Source organism: Schistocerca gregaria, chromosome X, assembly GCF_023897955.1.
Source record: "Schistocerca gregaria isolate iqSchGreg1 chromosome X, iqSchGreg1.2, whole genome shotgun sequence".
In the NCBI taxonomy this organism is placed as follows: domain Eukaryota; kingdom Metazoa; phylum Arthropoda; class Insecta; order Orthoptera; family Acrididae; genus Schistocerca; species Schistocerca gregaria.
In genome coordinates this window covers 131,651,029-131,664,098 of record NC_064931.1, presented here as the reverse complement: position 1 = coordinate 131,664,098, position 13,070 = coordinate 131,651,029, and the positions used below count along the sequence as shown (strand labels likewise).

The 13,070-nt window shown below is 39.8% G+C and overlaps 1 protein-coding gene across 1 annotated transcript in view; it reads left to right on the top strand.

Annotated features, from left to right (window-relative positions):
- The window catches only part of LOC126297663 (dual specificity mitogen-activated protein kinase kinase 7-like), a 170,759-nt gene that overhangs the window by 59,602 nt on the left and 98,087 nt on the right, over nucleotides 1-13,070 (top strand). The window contains exon 4 of the mRNA XM_049988747.1: nucleotides 9,989-10,216. Coding sequence (XP_049844704.1) covers nucleotides 9,989-10,216 — 228 coding nt within the window. The remainder of the gene's footprint in view (nucleotides 1-9,988; nucleotides 10,217-13,070) is intronic.

Genomic DNA, 13,070 nt, shown 5'->3' with positions numbered 1-13,070 from the left:
ACCCAGTTTCAATTCCTGGAGCTGGTGGAAAGACTGGTACAGCGTGCACTCAGCCTTGTGATGCCAATTAAGGAGCTACGTGATAGAGTAGTACCAGCTCCACAGTCTGGAAAGTCAGCAAAACGGCTGGATGAGTGGTGTGCTTACTACATGTCCCACTCTCATCCTCATCATACAGCAAGGCAGAGGATGGCACAATGGCTGGTCAGTGTCGCTTGAGCTTTCACGGAGCTTGTGAGTGGGTTGTTTTGGTTGGTTGTTTTTTTAAAAAAAGGCTTTCCCTCTTAAGGAGGGGGCAGTGTTGCCCTTCCTCCCTCTCGAAACAGAGAAGGACCATAAATTTCACAGCAATAACAGTAATATTTCTATTACTAGTTGCATAGGAAAGATCTTGTAGTGCATGATTGCATTCGAGAGGAATGTGGTTCAAATCCCCATCTGGGTATTCAAATTTAGATTTTCTGTGGTTCCCTTCAAATGTTTCAAGAGTCATTTTAAGTTCTTAGTATTTCTGACTCATCCTTTATTTTGACAAGTGGTCAGTGACCAATAACATTGTGTCTAAATATTTTTAATACCACTCTTAATTTTGTCTTATATTAACAGGGTCCTGTGAAATTAATACCAATATATGTCGTTCCTGCTTATGTGTTGTTGTGTGGTCAAATGTGAATGAGACTGGGAGAGGATGAATTAGATTTTAACAAGGTATTTTACCTTTTAGAGTCTGAAATATAGACATTTTAACACATTCATCTCAAAATACTTCATGAAGACTGCAGATAACACCACTGTTTAGTGCCCAAGTTGCAAAATCATCGTAGTCATTAACAATGGTTGAGATGAATAACCTCCCACCCGTAAGATGACTACTGAGTGGCATGTAGGCACATAGAACAGAAAGGTAACTGTTTGACAGGATCTTCAAAAAACTCCTTTCATCATAGCAGAAAGCTTGAACACACAGATGTACACTTATTGGAGTCTGAAAAAGAATGAGAGTTTTATAATTTAGCAAAGTGACATCTGTACTTTTTGTGGGCTAGTCTACCATACAGCATTTAGTTTTACAGGTAAGTGGTGGTCTCTTCATTCAAGTTGTAGTGCTAGAGTAACTAGCTCAGAGGTTTCTCTCTAATGTTTTGAGCTCACATGGTGTTCTAATCAGTCTAGAGAACAGTCATAAATTGATTAATCCAAAACTAGGATAAGATTGTAGCTATTCGAGGAAATTAATTGATAGCACTGACTAGTTTGCCAATCTTTTGTGTGAAGATAGTAATAGTGAAAGAAGGTAGGAAGATATTAAATCCAACTACAGCGCACTTGATTTGTAGCCTTAATGAACACTGTAATTTTTTTTTTTTTTTAAAGCTGAAACTCTTACTTTTAACAGGTAGAAGTTGTCTTCCACAGCTGTTTAGCCAAATGCTGGGTTATTTGCAACATGTTGTTGAAGCAGAGATATATACAGTGAGATGATATAAAAGTGAATATATGAGAGTGAACACTGTTAACAACGAGCATACCTTACTACCATTTTTCTCCAAATTTGTTCTTAGTCCATAGAAATGGTGGTGTGAACTTTCCATTGGATAGAAAGAAAGCTGTAAGTGTGATAATTTGGGGATGTTTCCACTTTTTGTAATTTTTTTACGGCTCATACATAAATAGTGTGAACCATTCATTAGTGTAGCTTCATCATTGTGGAAAAATAGATAAAAGATAAAATGATCAAAATATATGTTAAAGGCTGAACAGTTTACTGAACATTGTCAATAACTGAGTGCAAATTATGATCAGTGCTATGCAATACATACATGGGTCAGAAAAACAAAGTGATCACCAGTTAGACACAGAAGGTACAATGTTTTTAGTTTGCCATTACCTGCACGCCCAGTATGGCCGCAGCAGCAAAAGTTGCTCAATTCAGTACTGAATTCCTTTGTATACTTCCTTTCAACCTGCAGTACTGAGTTTGCCTTTTCTACTCACTTTCACTAATAGGAGCAGAAATTCTTTTGTATTTTATTTTAAAAAATCTGTACATAATGTAACTGAATCGCAACAGTTACGTTAGTGTCGGTAATTGTCGCAGAGTGATATGCCAACAGTGAACACGACAGAAGGCACATCCAAGCTTCCTCTCTCATTGGCTGTTGTTATGGTAGCTCTTTTGTAAACAATTAGTTGTCAGTCACTTTGGTACTATGATCCAGGCATAGACGGAATAGAAATAATATAGCTTGCAAAAGGAGACTTGGCTTTCCCAAGTGGTCAGCAAATCAGCTAGGCCACAGGACTTTCCTTGCTTCAAAATGCTCATGAAGGAAACTGGTTTGTTATGTACACATTTTAATATTAGAGAAAGATAGAAAACTTAAATGACTGAAACTTTGCAGTATTCTGGGAGGAGAAATAAAGGAGATTTAGGTCATGTTTGAACTTAAAGTAGTGAATTTCATATTTTGAGATGCGCTGCTGGCATGTGAGATCTTGTTGTCTACTCATGGTTTCAGGTCCCTCTGACCACTTTCTGAACATACTCAAAACAGTAGAATGCAAACTGGTGACCAACATAATCATTTCCGAGATTCTTGTTCCCAGGTGCCATGCTATAATAATCACTTATGTCAGTGGATTTTCTCATTTGTGGCCTGTATAGTCATTTTAATGATTCCTGGTTAGTCTTTGCTCCACTTATCTACTTTCCTCACTGTGCAATGTGTGTGTAATGCCACTAGGTGGCATGGAATCTCATGGTGTGCAATGATCATAATGTTCTGGCCTAGCAGTCTATTTTCATTTAACAGATAATGCCAAAACATGTCACAGGTATGTAATTGTATGTACATGGATTTGCACAAGATAATTCTTAGGCTACTGTAGCCATGCATCATCAAACAGAAAGCAGTATCTACATCTACATCTACATGACTACTCTGCAATTCACATTTAAGTGCTTGGCAGAGGGTTCATCGAACCACAATCATACTATCTCTCTACTATTCCACTCCCAAACAGCGAGCGGGAAAAACAAACACATAAACCTTTCTGTTCGAGCTCTGATTTCTCTTATTTTATTTTGATGATCATTCCTACCTATGTAGGTTGGGCTCAACAAAATATTTTCGCATTCGGAAGAGAAAGTTGGTGACTGAAATTTCGTAAAAAGGTCTCGCCGCGACAAAAAACGTCTATGCTGTAATGACTTCCATCCCAACTCGTGTATCATATCTGCCACACTCTCTCCCCTATAACGTAATAATACAAAACGAGCTGCCCTTTTTTTTGCACCCTTTCGATGTCCTCCGTCAATCCCACCTGGTAAGGATCCCACACCGCACAGCAATATTCTAACAGAGGACGAACGAGTGTAGTGTAAGCTGTCCCTTTAGTGGACTTGTTGCATCTTCTAAGTGTCCTGCCAATGAAACTCAACCTTTGGCTCGCCTTCCCGACAATATTATCTATGTGGTCCTTCCAACTGAAGTTGTTCGTAATTTTAACACCCAGGTACTTAGTTGAATTGACAGCCTTGAGAATTGTACTATTTATCAGGTAATCGAATTCCAACGGATTTCTTTTGGAACTCATGTGGATCATCTCACACTTTTCGTTATTTAGCGTCAACTGCCACCTGACACACCATACAGCAATCTTTTCTAAATCGCTTTGCAACTGATACTGGTCTTCGGATGACCTTACTAGACGGTAAATTACAGCATCATCTGCGAACAACCTAAGAGAACTGCTCAGATTGTCACCCAGGTCATTTATATAGATCAGGAACAGCAGAGATCCCAGGACGCTTCCCTGCGGAACATCTGATATCACTTCAGTTTTACTCGATGATTTGCCGTCTATTACTACGAACTGCGACCTTCCCGACAGGAAATCACGAATCCAGTCGCACAACTGAGACGATACCCCATAGCTCCGCAGCTTGATTAGAAGTCGCTTGTGAGGAACAGTGTCAAAAGCTTTCCAGAAATCTAGAAATACGGAATCAACTTGAGATCCCCTGTCGATAGCGGCCATTACTTCGTGCGAATAAAGAGCTAGCTGCGTTGCACAAGAGCGATGTTTTCTGAAGCCATGCTGATTACGTGTCAATAGATCGTTCCCTTCGAGGTGATTCATAATGTTTGAATACAGTATATGCTCCAAAACCCTACTGCAAACCGACGTCAATGATATAGGTCTGTAGTTCGATGGATTACTCCTACTACCCTTCTTGAACACTGGTGCGACCTGCGCAATTTTCCAATCTGTAGGTACAGATCTATCGGTGAGCGAGCGGTTGTATATGAGTGCTAAGTAGGGAGCTATAGTATCAGCATAATCTGAAAGGAACCTAATCGGTATACAATCTGGACCTGAAGACTTGCCCGTATCAAGCGATTTGAGTTGCTTCGCAACTCCTAAGGTATCTACTTCTAAGAAACTCATGCTAGCAGTTATTCGTGTTCCAAATTCTGGAATATTCCATTCGTCTTCCCTGGTGAAGGAATTTCGGAAAACTGCGTTCAATAACTCCGCTTTAGCGGCACAGTCTTCGATAACAGTACCATCGGCACTGCGCAGCGAAGGTATTGACTGCGTCTTGCCGCTTGTGTACTTTACATACGACCAGAATTTCTTCGGATTTTCTACCAAATTTCGAGACAATGTTTCGTTGTGGAACCTATTAAAGGCATCTCGCATCGAAGTCCGTGCCAAATTTCGCGCGTCTTTAAATTTTAGCCCATCTTCGGCATTTCGCGTTCTTCTGAACTTCGCATGTTTTTTCCGTTGCCTCTGCAACAGCGTTCGGACCTTTTTTGTGTACCACGGGGGAATCCGTTCCATCTCTTACCAATTTATGAGGTATGAATATCTCAATTGCTGTTGCTACTATATCTTTGAATTTGAGCCACATCTCGTCTACATTCGCATAGTCGGTTCGGAAGCAATGGAAATTGTCTTTTAAGAAGGCTTCTAGTGACACTTTATCCGCTTTTTTAAATAAAATTATTTTGCGTTTGTTTCTGATGGATTTGGAAGAAATGGTATTGAGCCTAGCTACAACGACCTTGTGATCACTAATCCCTGTATCAGTCATGATGCTCTCTATCAGCTCTGGATTGTTTGTGGCTAAGAGGTCAAGTGTGTTTTCGCAACCATTTACAATTCGCATGGGTTCGTGGACTAACTGCTTGAAATAATTTTCGGAGATAGCATTTAGGACAATCTCGGAAGACATTTTCTGCCTACCACCGCTTTTGAACAAGAATTTTTGCCAACATACCGAGGGTAGGTTGAAGTCCCCACCAACTATAACCGTATGAGTGGGGTATTTATTTGTTACGAGACTCAAACTTTCTCTGAACTGTTCCGCAACTGTGTCATCCGAGTCTGGGGGTCGGTAGAAGGAGCCAATTATTAACGTAATTCGGCTGTTAAGTATAACCTCCACCCATACCAATTCGCACGGAGTATCTACTTCGACTTCACTACAAGATAAACCACTACTGACAGAGACAAACACTCCACCACCAATTCTGCCTAATCTATCTTTCCTGAACACCGTCTGAGACTTCGTAAAAATTTCTGCAGAACTTATTTCAGGCTTTAGCGAGCTTTCTGTACCTATAACGATATCAGCTTCTGTGCTTTCTATTAGCGCTTGAAGCTCAGGGACTTTTCCAGCGCAACTACAACAATTTACAACTATAATTCCGACTGTTCCTTGATCCAAGCACGTCCTGTAATTGCCAAGCACCCTTTGACATTGCAGCCCATCCCACACTTTCCCGAGGCCTTCTAACCTAAAAAACCGCCCAGTCCATGCCACACAGCCTCCGCTACCTGTGTAGCCGCCAGCTGAGTGTAGTGAACTCCTGACCTATTCAGCGGAACCCGAAACCCCACCACCCTATAGCGCAAGTCAAGGAATCTGCAGCCAATACGGTCGCAAAACCATCTGAGCCTCTGATTCAGACCCTCCATCCAGCTCTGCACCAAAGGTCCGCAGTCGGTTCTGTCAACGATGCTGCAGATGGTGAGCTCTGCCTTCATCTCGTAAGCAAGACCGGCAGCCTTCACCAAATCAGATAGCCGCTGGAATCCAGAGAGAATTTCCTCAGATCCAAAGCGACACACGTCATTAGTGCCGACATGTGCCACCACCTGCAGCTGGCTCTTCATGGCATCCAGAAGGACCCTTTCCACATCAGGAATGACTCCTCCTGGAATGCACACGGAGTGCACACTGGATTTCTTCCCCTCCCTATCCGCCGTATCCCTAAGGGGCCCCATTATGCGCCTAACATTGGAGCTCCCAACTACCAGTAAGCCCACCCTCTGCGATTGCCCGGACCTTGAAGGCTGAGAATGATCCTCTGAAACAGGGCAGGAAACATCTGGCTCAGCCAGAGACAGTGCCTGAAACCGGTTTGTCAGACGCACCGGGGAGGCTTTCTGATCAGCCTCCGGGGACGCCTTTCGCTGCCTGCCATGCCTTGGAACGACCTCCCAATCAACCACAGGCGAGGGCTCAGCCCCAATGCGGGCAGCAACCGGGGCAACCACAGCGGCAGACTGATCTGGGGACAGACAGGACGAGGTTGACATCCCCGTGATACCCAAGTCCGGCTCCCCACAGTGGTGCCCATTGGCAACAGCCTCAAGCTGCGCGACCGAAGTCAGCGCCGATTGCAGCTGTGAGCGAAGGGATGTCAAGTCAGCCCTCATCCGAACACAGCAAACGCAGTCCCTGTCCATTCTAATCGATGTTGAACAACAGTTACTGAAACACGAGTCCGTGCCTAGATAACGCAATCGAAACACGCAAAGAATGTATCAACTAACCTGTACAAATGCCTAACGACTGCGCTACAATCTGCTGAATTTACGATTACAGTAACTAAAACTCGAAATTGCACCTCCTATACGAAACTCTCACGCAATTTAAATAAGAATCTACCAAGTAAATACTAAAGCGCGATGCTACAACTGTCAAATACTATAATACGCCCGAAATATATGAATTAAACAATGCAAGTACCCAAAAACACGCAAAGAAATTAATTAAACTATCTAACAAATAAGTAAGCTAGGGTTATACGACTTGCTGCTGCAGCTGCTTATCCAACGGCGGCAGGGAGCACAATCTCACACTTGCATACACTAATCACCTTACCGCATTGAAAATGTGCAGGAGTCTGATTTTATGCAATACTCACATTATTTGCCGTTATTAACAATGTTACAACCAAAGCCCAAAATCAGCCAAAGTGGGACCTGGCCAGCCAAGTTGTGAAGTGGCCAGGCCGGCCAATGTCCCACCTTTTTTCCTGGTTTCGGGATTCGGCCAGCCAGTTCGTGAAGTGGCTAGTGCCAATCACCCAAACTCCAAAGAAATGAGCAAAGCAGATTTGTTTGAACAATTTGAAATTGTGTAAGTCAGGAAATGGCCTCCATCATTGTAAGTTGACCGGCCTATGTCGGACCTTTTCTTGAGTCTGGAATCTGGCCAGCAAGTTTGCGAAGTGGCGTAGACAGATTGGACAGAATCGGAAGATAAATAAAGAGTGGATGAATATGTATAATTTCAAGCTGCATGCAGTCTATTTATTTTATCAATCTCACGTATAAAACATATAAACTTTATACAATCTATTCAATTTGTAACTCTTTTTCAAACAACTGGTATTCACTTACTACAACAAGTTAAGCTTTTATGACATTTGGAATTATACAATATTTTGTTATTTCTGCATTTGCAGCAATTTGTGGCGCATTTAGTAGATCAGTTGCATTGGTTGTATCCTTGGCCACTGTTCAGCGACTGTAAAGATGATGTGGTTCATAATTATTTTTCTTCTTTGGCCACAGATTCCAGCATGAGCAATATCTTGTGCAGAACAGAGAACTCATTTCTGTAGTATAGTTGCTTGAGAACACCATGTTCTGTTCCCAGTTAATAGACAGAGCCTTCATCGATCATGACAACTGCAAGAATGCTTCTGGGAGCATTTATATTTACTTATTTGCAGAAATTATTTTCAAAAAACTGTGATCATACAGAGCTATTTGGCAGCTGTCAAAGCAATCAGTTTAATTAAACTCATTATAATGAACCTTAAAATAATGCAGTTATCATTTCCTTGTCTGCTTTCACAGAAAAAACGCAATAATTGAAAGACAAGCCTTAAGTGGGCAAAGTAGGGAGGGGGGGGGGGGGGGGAGTTGCTCACGTAATTAACTGACGATTCCTTACAAAATCTGAAAGATCCACAAATACCAGGAAATATAAAAGTACTCACAATTAATCCAATTTGTCAGGAAGAAAAACAAGGCACAGACATAGGACCTTTTCCAAAAAGCAGCATCTACCATGTGCACGACACAGTTAACACTGAAAGTGAGAAAAGTGCTGGCTATTTCTCATTGTTGCCTCATCACAGAACGCTGTCCGATTTAGCCAGGGGATTTCACATGTGTGCAGTCACATTGCATTTTGCCCACGAGTCTCTGACCAATTCATGGAATGGCTGGACAAAGTTGGGTATATGAGATTCTTTCAAGTAGTTGGACTTTGGTCAATCCTTTCGGTCAAAGTGTGATATGATTGGGCAACTCCCGATCTGGCTGGTTTTTGGGCTTTGGCCATAACGTATGCGCCAATTGGATCAGCTAAGAAATTTGTTGCTAGAGTTGCAGGAAAATTCTTCTAAGGGAATCCTTCAGGCTGCTCTTTGTTACTGAAGCTTTCAAATTCGAATGAAAAGTGGCCATAATGACAGAATGAATACTTGGTTCCACATTGTTTTCAACATATGTTGGACATTTCAGTTCTTTTTGTGCAAATGATCGAGAGTGTAATGTGATTTGTTGTGTACTTCATTTGTCAAAGATAAAGGTATAATTTGATAACATAACTCAATTATTGCTTAGTGGAATATGGCAGATATCAGAAGTCATGTTCCCCTAATTCTTTTGAGCAGTATGTTTTATCTTGACCTACAACTTGTACCTTTGATTTACGTGAACCATTTCTTCACCAGTTACATTGAAGTATTTTCTATGCCTCTGTTCAGCTATGAAAAACTGATTTAGGTAATTGTGCAGGAACTAGGGATACAATGCCCAAACAAGTGAAGAACTGAAATTCTTCATCTTTATTTCCTATCAGTGGATCGAAATCATTTCCATTATTTTCTTGGATTTGGATGCAAGAAGGAAGATTAGGTTTTAATGTTCTGTTGATGACGAAGTCACTAGAGATGGCTCACAAGCTTGGGTTGAGGAAGGATGGCTAAGGAAATTGGGAGTATCCTCTTCAAGGGAACCATCCCTGTATTTGCCCTAAGGGATTTTGGGAAACCACAGAAAAACCTAAATGTGTTGGGTGCACAGGAATTTGAACTGCCTTCTTCCAAAGTCTTTCTGTAAATATGTAACACATATGACAGCTATGTGTTTAATGATAGAATTCACGCTTTTTCAGATCTCTCATCATCTGATTAAACCTATTGTCTTAAAAAGGAATTTTTTCCATTTTGCTCTGTTGGTGGAATTAATTTTGGAAGCTTTTATTGAAATGAAACACTTTCTGCACTGTAAAAGTAACTTCCAAAGGGAAAGTTTTGATGTAGAGCATTGGTATTTTAGAGAAACTGTATGTTGGCTGAACAGGATCAGCAGATAATTTTGGGTTTGATAATTATGTGGTTATATCAGTTACATGTTGTTAGGTCAGTTACATATTTTTCGTAGATCAAACAGCAAAGAAAACTGTAAGAATTCCTCAGTTTCTAATTGCTTTAGAGCTATTTCCTTTTCTGTCACTTACATAATTTGAAGTGAGTGGAGTATTTGAATCTCATAAAACCAGCCATTTGATTGTTGATGGTGTAACTTGTTTTATATAATTAAACATGTGTGAAAACAAGGATTTTGGTATTTCTGAATGTGTGCTATGCTCTTTTCTTTCAAATTGCAGCAAATGAGAAGATCAGGCAATAGTGAAGAAAATAAACGAATAATAATGGATTTGGATGTTGTATTAAAATCACATGATTGTCCATTTATTGTCCAATGCTTGGGATGCTACATTACTGAATCTGATGTGTGGATATATATGGAACTTATGGCAACATGTTTTGATAAACTTTTGAAAAGGCTTCACGAAGCTATACCAGAAGACATTTTGGGAAAAGTTACATGTGCAGTGAGTATAATTTTAAACTTTACTTCTTATTTGTAGATGCTGTCATTATCTCTGAGTAAATTTTCTGTTTGGGCATTTTGCAGTTTTGGATACTTGCTGTAATTTGCTTTTAGTTGCCTTTATTTATATTAGTGCACACTTAACATAGTGATTTACATGAAAATAATGGAGGGGAGGCAGCCAGTTACTTCAATTTCTCATAACTTCCTCTGATATCACTGCCAAGCCTACTATATGGGTTCTGTTTCCTTGCCAATATCTGGAAGGAATGAGAACATAAACTTTGTGTAGTTGAAAATGTTTGAAAATTACTTGCCTGTGTTGAAAATAGAAACTATTGGCAGTTTACCTCTTTTTATTTATTTATTATTATTATTATTATTTCAAAATGTGATATTGTGCAGCATTTATGATCTCCAAATGAAAAGGCACTTTCTTGCAGTGGTAGTCCAAGGGTGTTGGAAGCCTATTAATTAATAAATATCAGTTGTGATTTTGGAGGAGTGAGTGATCAATAATTTACACTACCCAAGCACATTGTTCTACAGTGATTTAATTTTGTTTTGAAAGGATTTTGTAATGTGATATTGCATGCCAGAAAAGATTTTAGCATCTCTAATAGGTAACTAAACCTTCATGACAAAGTTTGTTGCTCTTGCTGCTAACTGTTTTTCGTCATATTTTCTAGTGAACTTATAATCATGTTGTAGCAAATGTTCCTTTATTTCTTAAATTAATAGAAGACTGTGTCCGAGTGTGGTATCAGTGACTGGCCAAACATAATGTCTTAGCTGTTCTCAGTTTTATTACAGTGAAATGGAGTATTGAATATGAATTAACGCCTAGCCTGTGGTTCATAGAGATTGTTAAAGCTTTTATCTCGATTTCAGCAAAGTGTGTACCACCAGCCTATTAGAAACGTGGAATTGCTTCTGCTTACATCAGTGCTTGCTATATGTGAATTGTGCAGATCCCATTAGACTCATCAAAATAGCAAGAAATTCATAATTGAAAAGGGAGATGGAAAAGAAAATATCATACACAGAAGCTATTCTCAGCAGTTCTGGAGGAAGTTTTGTTTCCTCTAGAAGGAAAACTTACAGAGAATACATAGCAATGGAACAAATCACAATTTCCATTGTTTTGCTGATGAAATTGTTTTGATTACTTGTAGTATGATTATTAGAACAAATTAATACAGCTTGTTTATGGCTTGTGGAGTCTAAATATAAATGTAATACTCAGATAATGTACAGTTAAAAGCTGAAAAGGAAACTGTACAAAAATGACAATGAAGTCAAAGAAATTGTTTATGAGAATTTGTATTAAGGGCAGCTGAAGACATCTTATTGGGTTGACAGGAAATGAAGTAAACAGGAAGGTAAAAGTGGCTTGGTTTTGTTTTGGTAAAGTAAAGTGGTGTTGAAAAACTAAAATTCTTATGATTCATGTGTCAAGTTAGAATTTTGTGCCCAACTGGGATTCAAACCTTGCCTTTCTCAGCCACGTGCACTATGAATTACTCCAGTCCAGCACGTTTCATGGACAGATTAAAGGCTTTAGGTTGTTATTGGCTCATACCTGTACTCCTCCAGGTTCATATTTTGGTGTGACACACACTTTCAACTTGCTGCATACAACTATCGTAACAAAGGCTGTATTCTGCATAAAATAATGAAGTCAAAACTTCCAATTTTTCTGAAATAAAAAGTTTACAGTCAGTATATATTACCGGTTTTGGCATATGGCAGTGAAATATAGACTTTTAATTAAGAAATGAGGGTTGTACAGTGTGCATTGGAGACAAGCATATTTGGAATTACAAGGAGATAGGAAAACAAACAAATGGATCACAAAGCAGACTGATCTGGCAGACATAATTATGACACGTGAAAATTATTGGAGGTGAACAGGAAATGTAGCCATGTGACTGGGTGGTAGGTAGACTACAGAAGTTCTCTGCTGGATTCAAAGAGATAAGAAAACTGCTGGTTTCAGAAACATAAGAAAGGACAGGGCAACAACTTAATGGAAATTGTGTAGTTAACATTAGAAACATGGAGGAACAACACAGAGATCTGTAACTGAAGACTTCTGTGCAGAGAAAAGTAAAGAAAAGGCCATTATCCATGGGTGAATGTCAGTTTGCTGCTGCTGCTGCTGATACTCAGTTTAGTTGAATAAACATTAGAAAATTGTGGTTATGGAATGTTCAAGCAGCAGCAAAGTTTCAAAGCTCCCTGTAGGTTATATTATAATTCATTAAACATTGACAAGTCTAAAATTGTTGCAGTTCAGCATTGAAAGACTTGCTGTGTCATAGGTTTGCAGTCTTTTGTTACCAAGTACGGTATCATTTTATCTAACAGAATGAGGTCTTTTTGACCAACCCTCATGGCTTCACCTGTTAACTTGTGAAAAGTGACTGGGTTTATTACGAGCAGATGACCAGAGGAAATGAGTATGGAGAGGTCCTGAGTAGTTTTAGAAACACTGCCAGAACAGCTAGTCCCATGACTGGGGTTACCATTGTGCATGGTTTCTTATCCATTGATCACACAGAAATATGTGTGAGAAGTTCTGTAACTGTGTTCTCTTCCTGCATTAGTGCAGCTCCAGAACCTCACATTCTATCACAGTATCATCAACCCTGACATAACATAAATGTGTCTTGCACTCCTTTCAGATTTTAAAACTTTATCTCTAGTCGCTTTCAAAATTCCAGATCCTACACCAAACAAACGTGTCTGGAATCGGATATAAAAGCAGCTCCACCTTTACTGCAGCACTAATGTTAGCAGCTGGTACAGTCTTCCTCTGTAACAATGCAGATGTGCTCATTCATTGTAGTTTA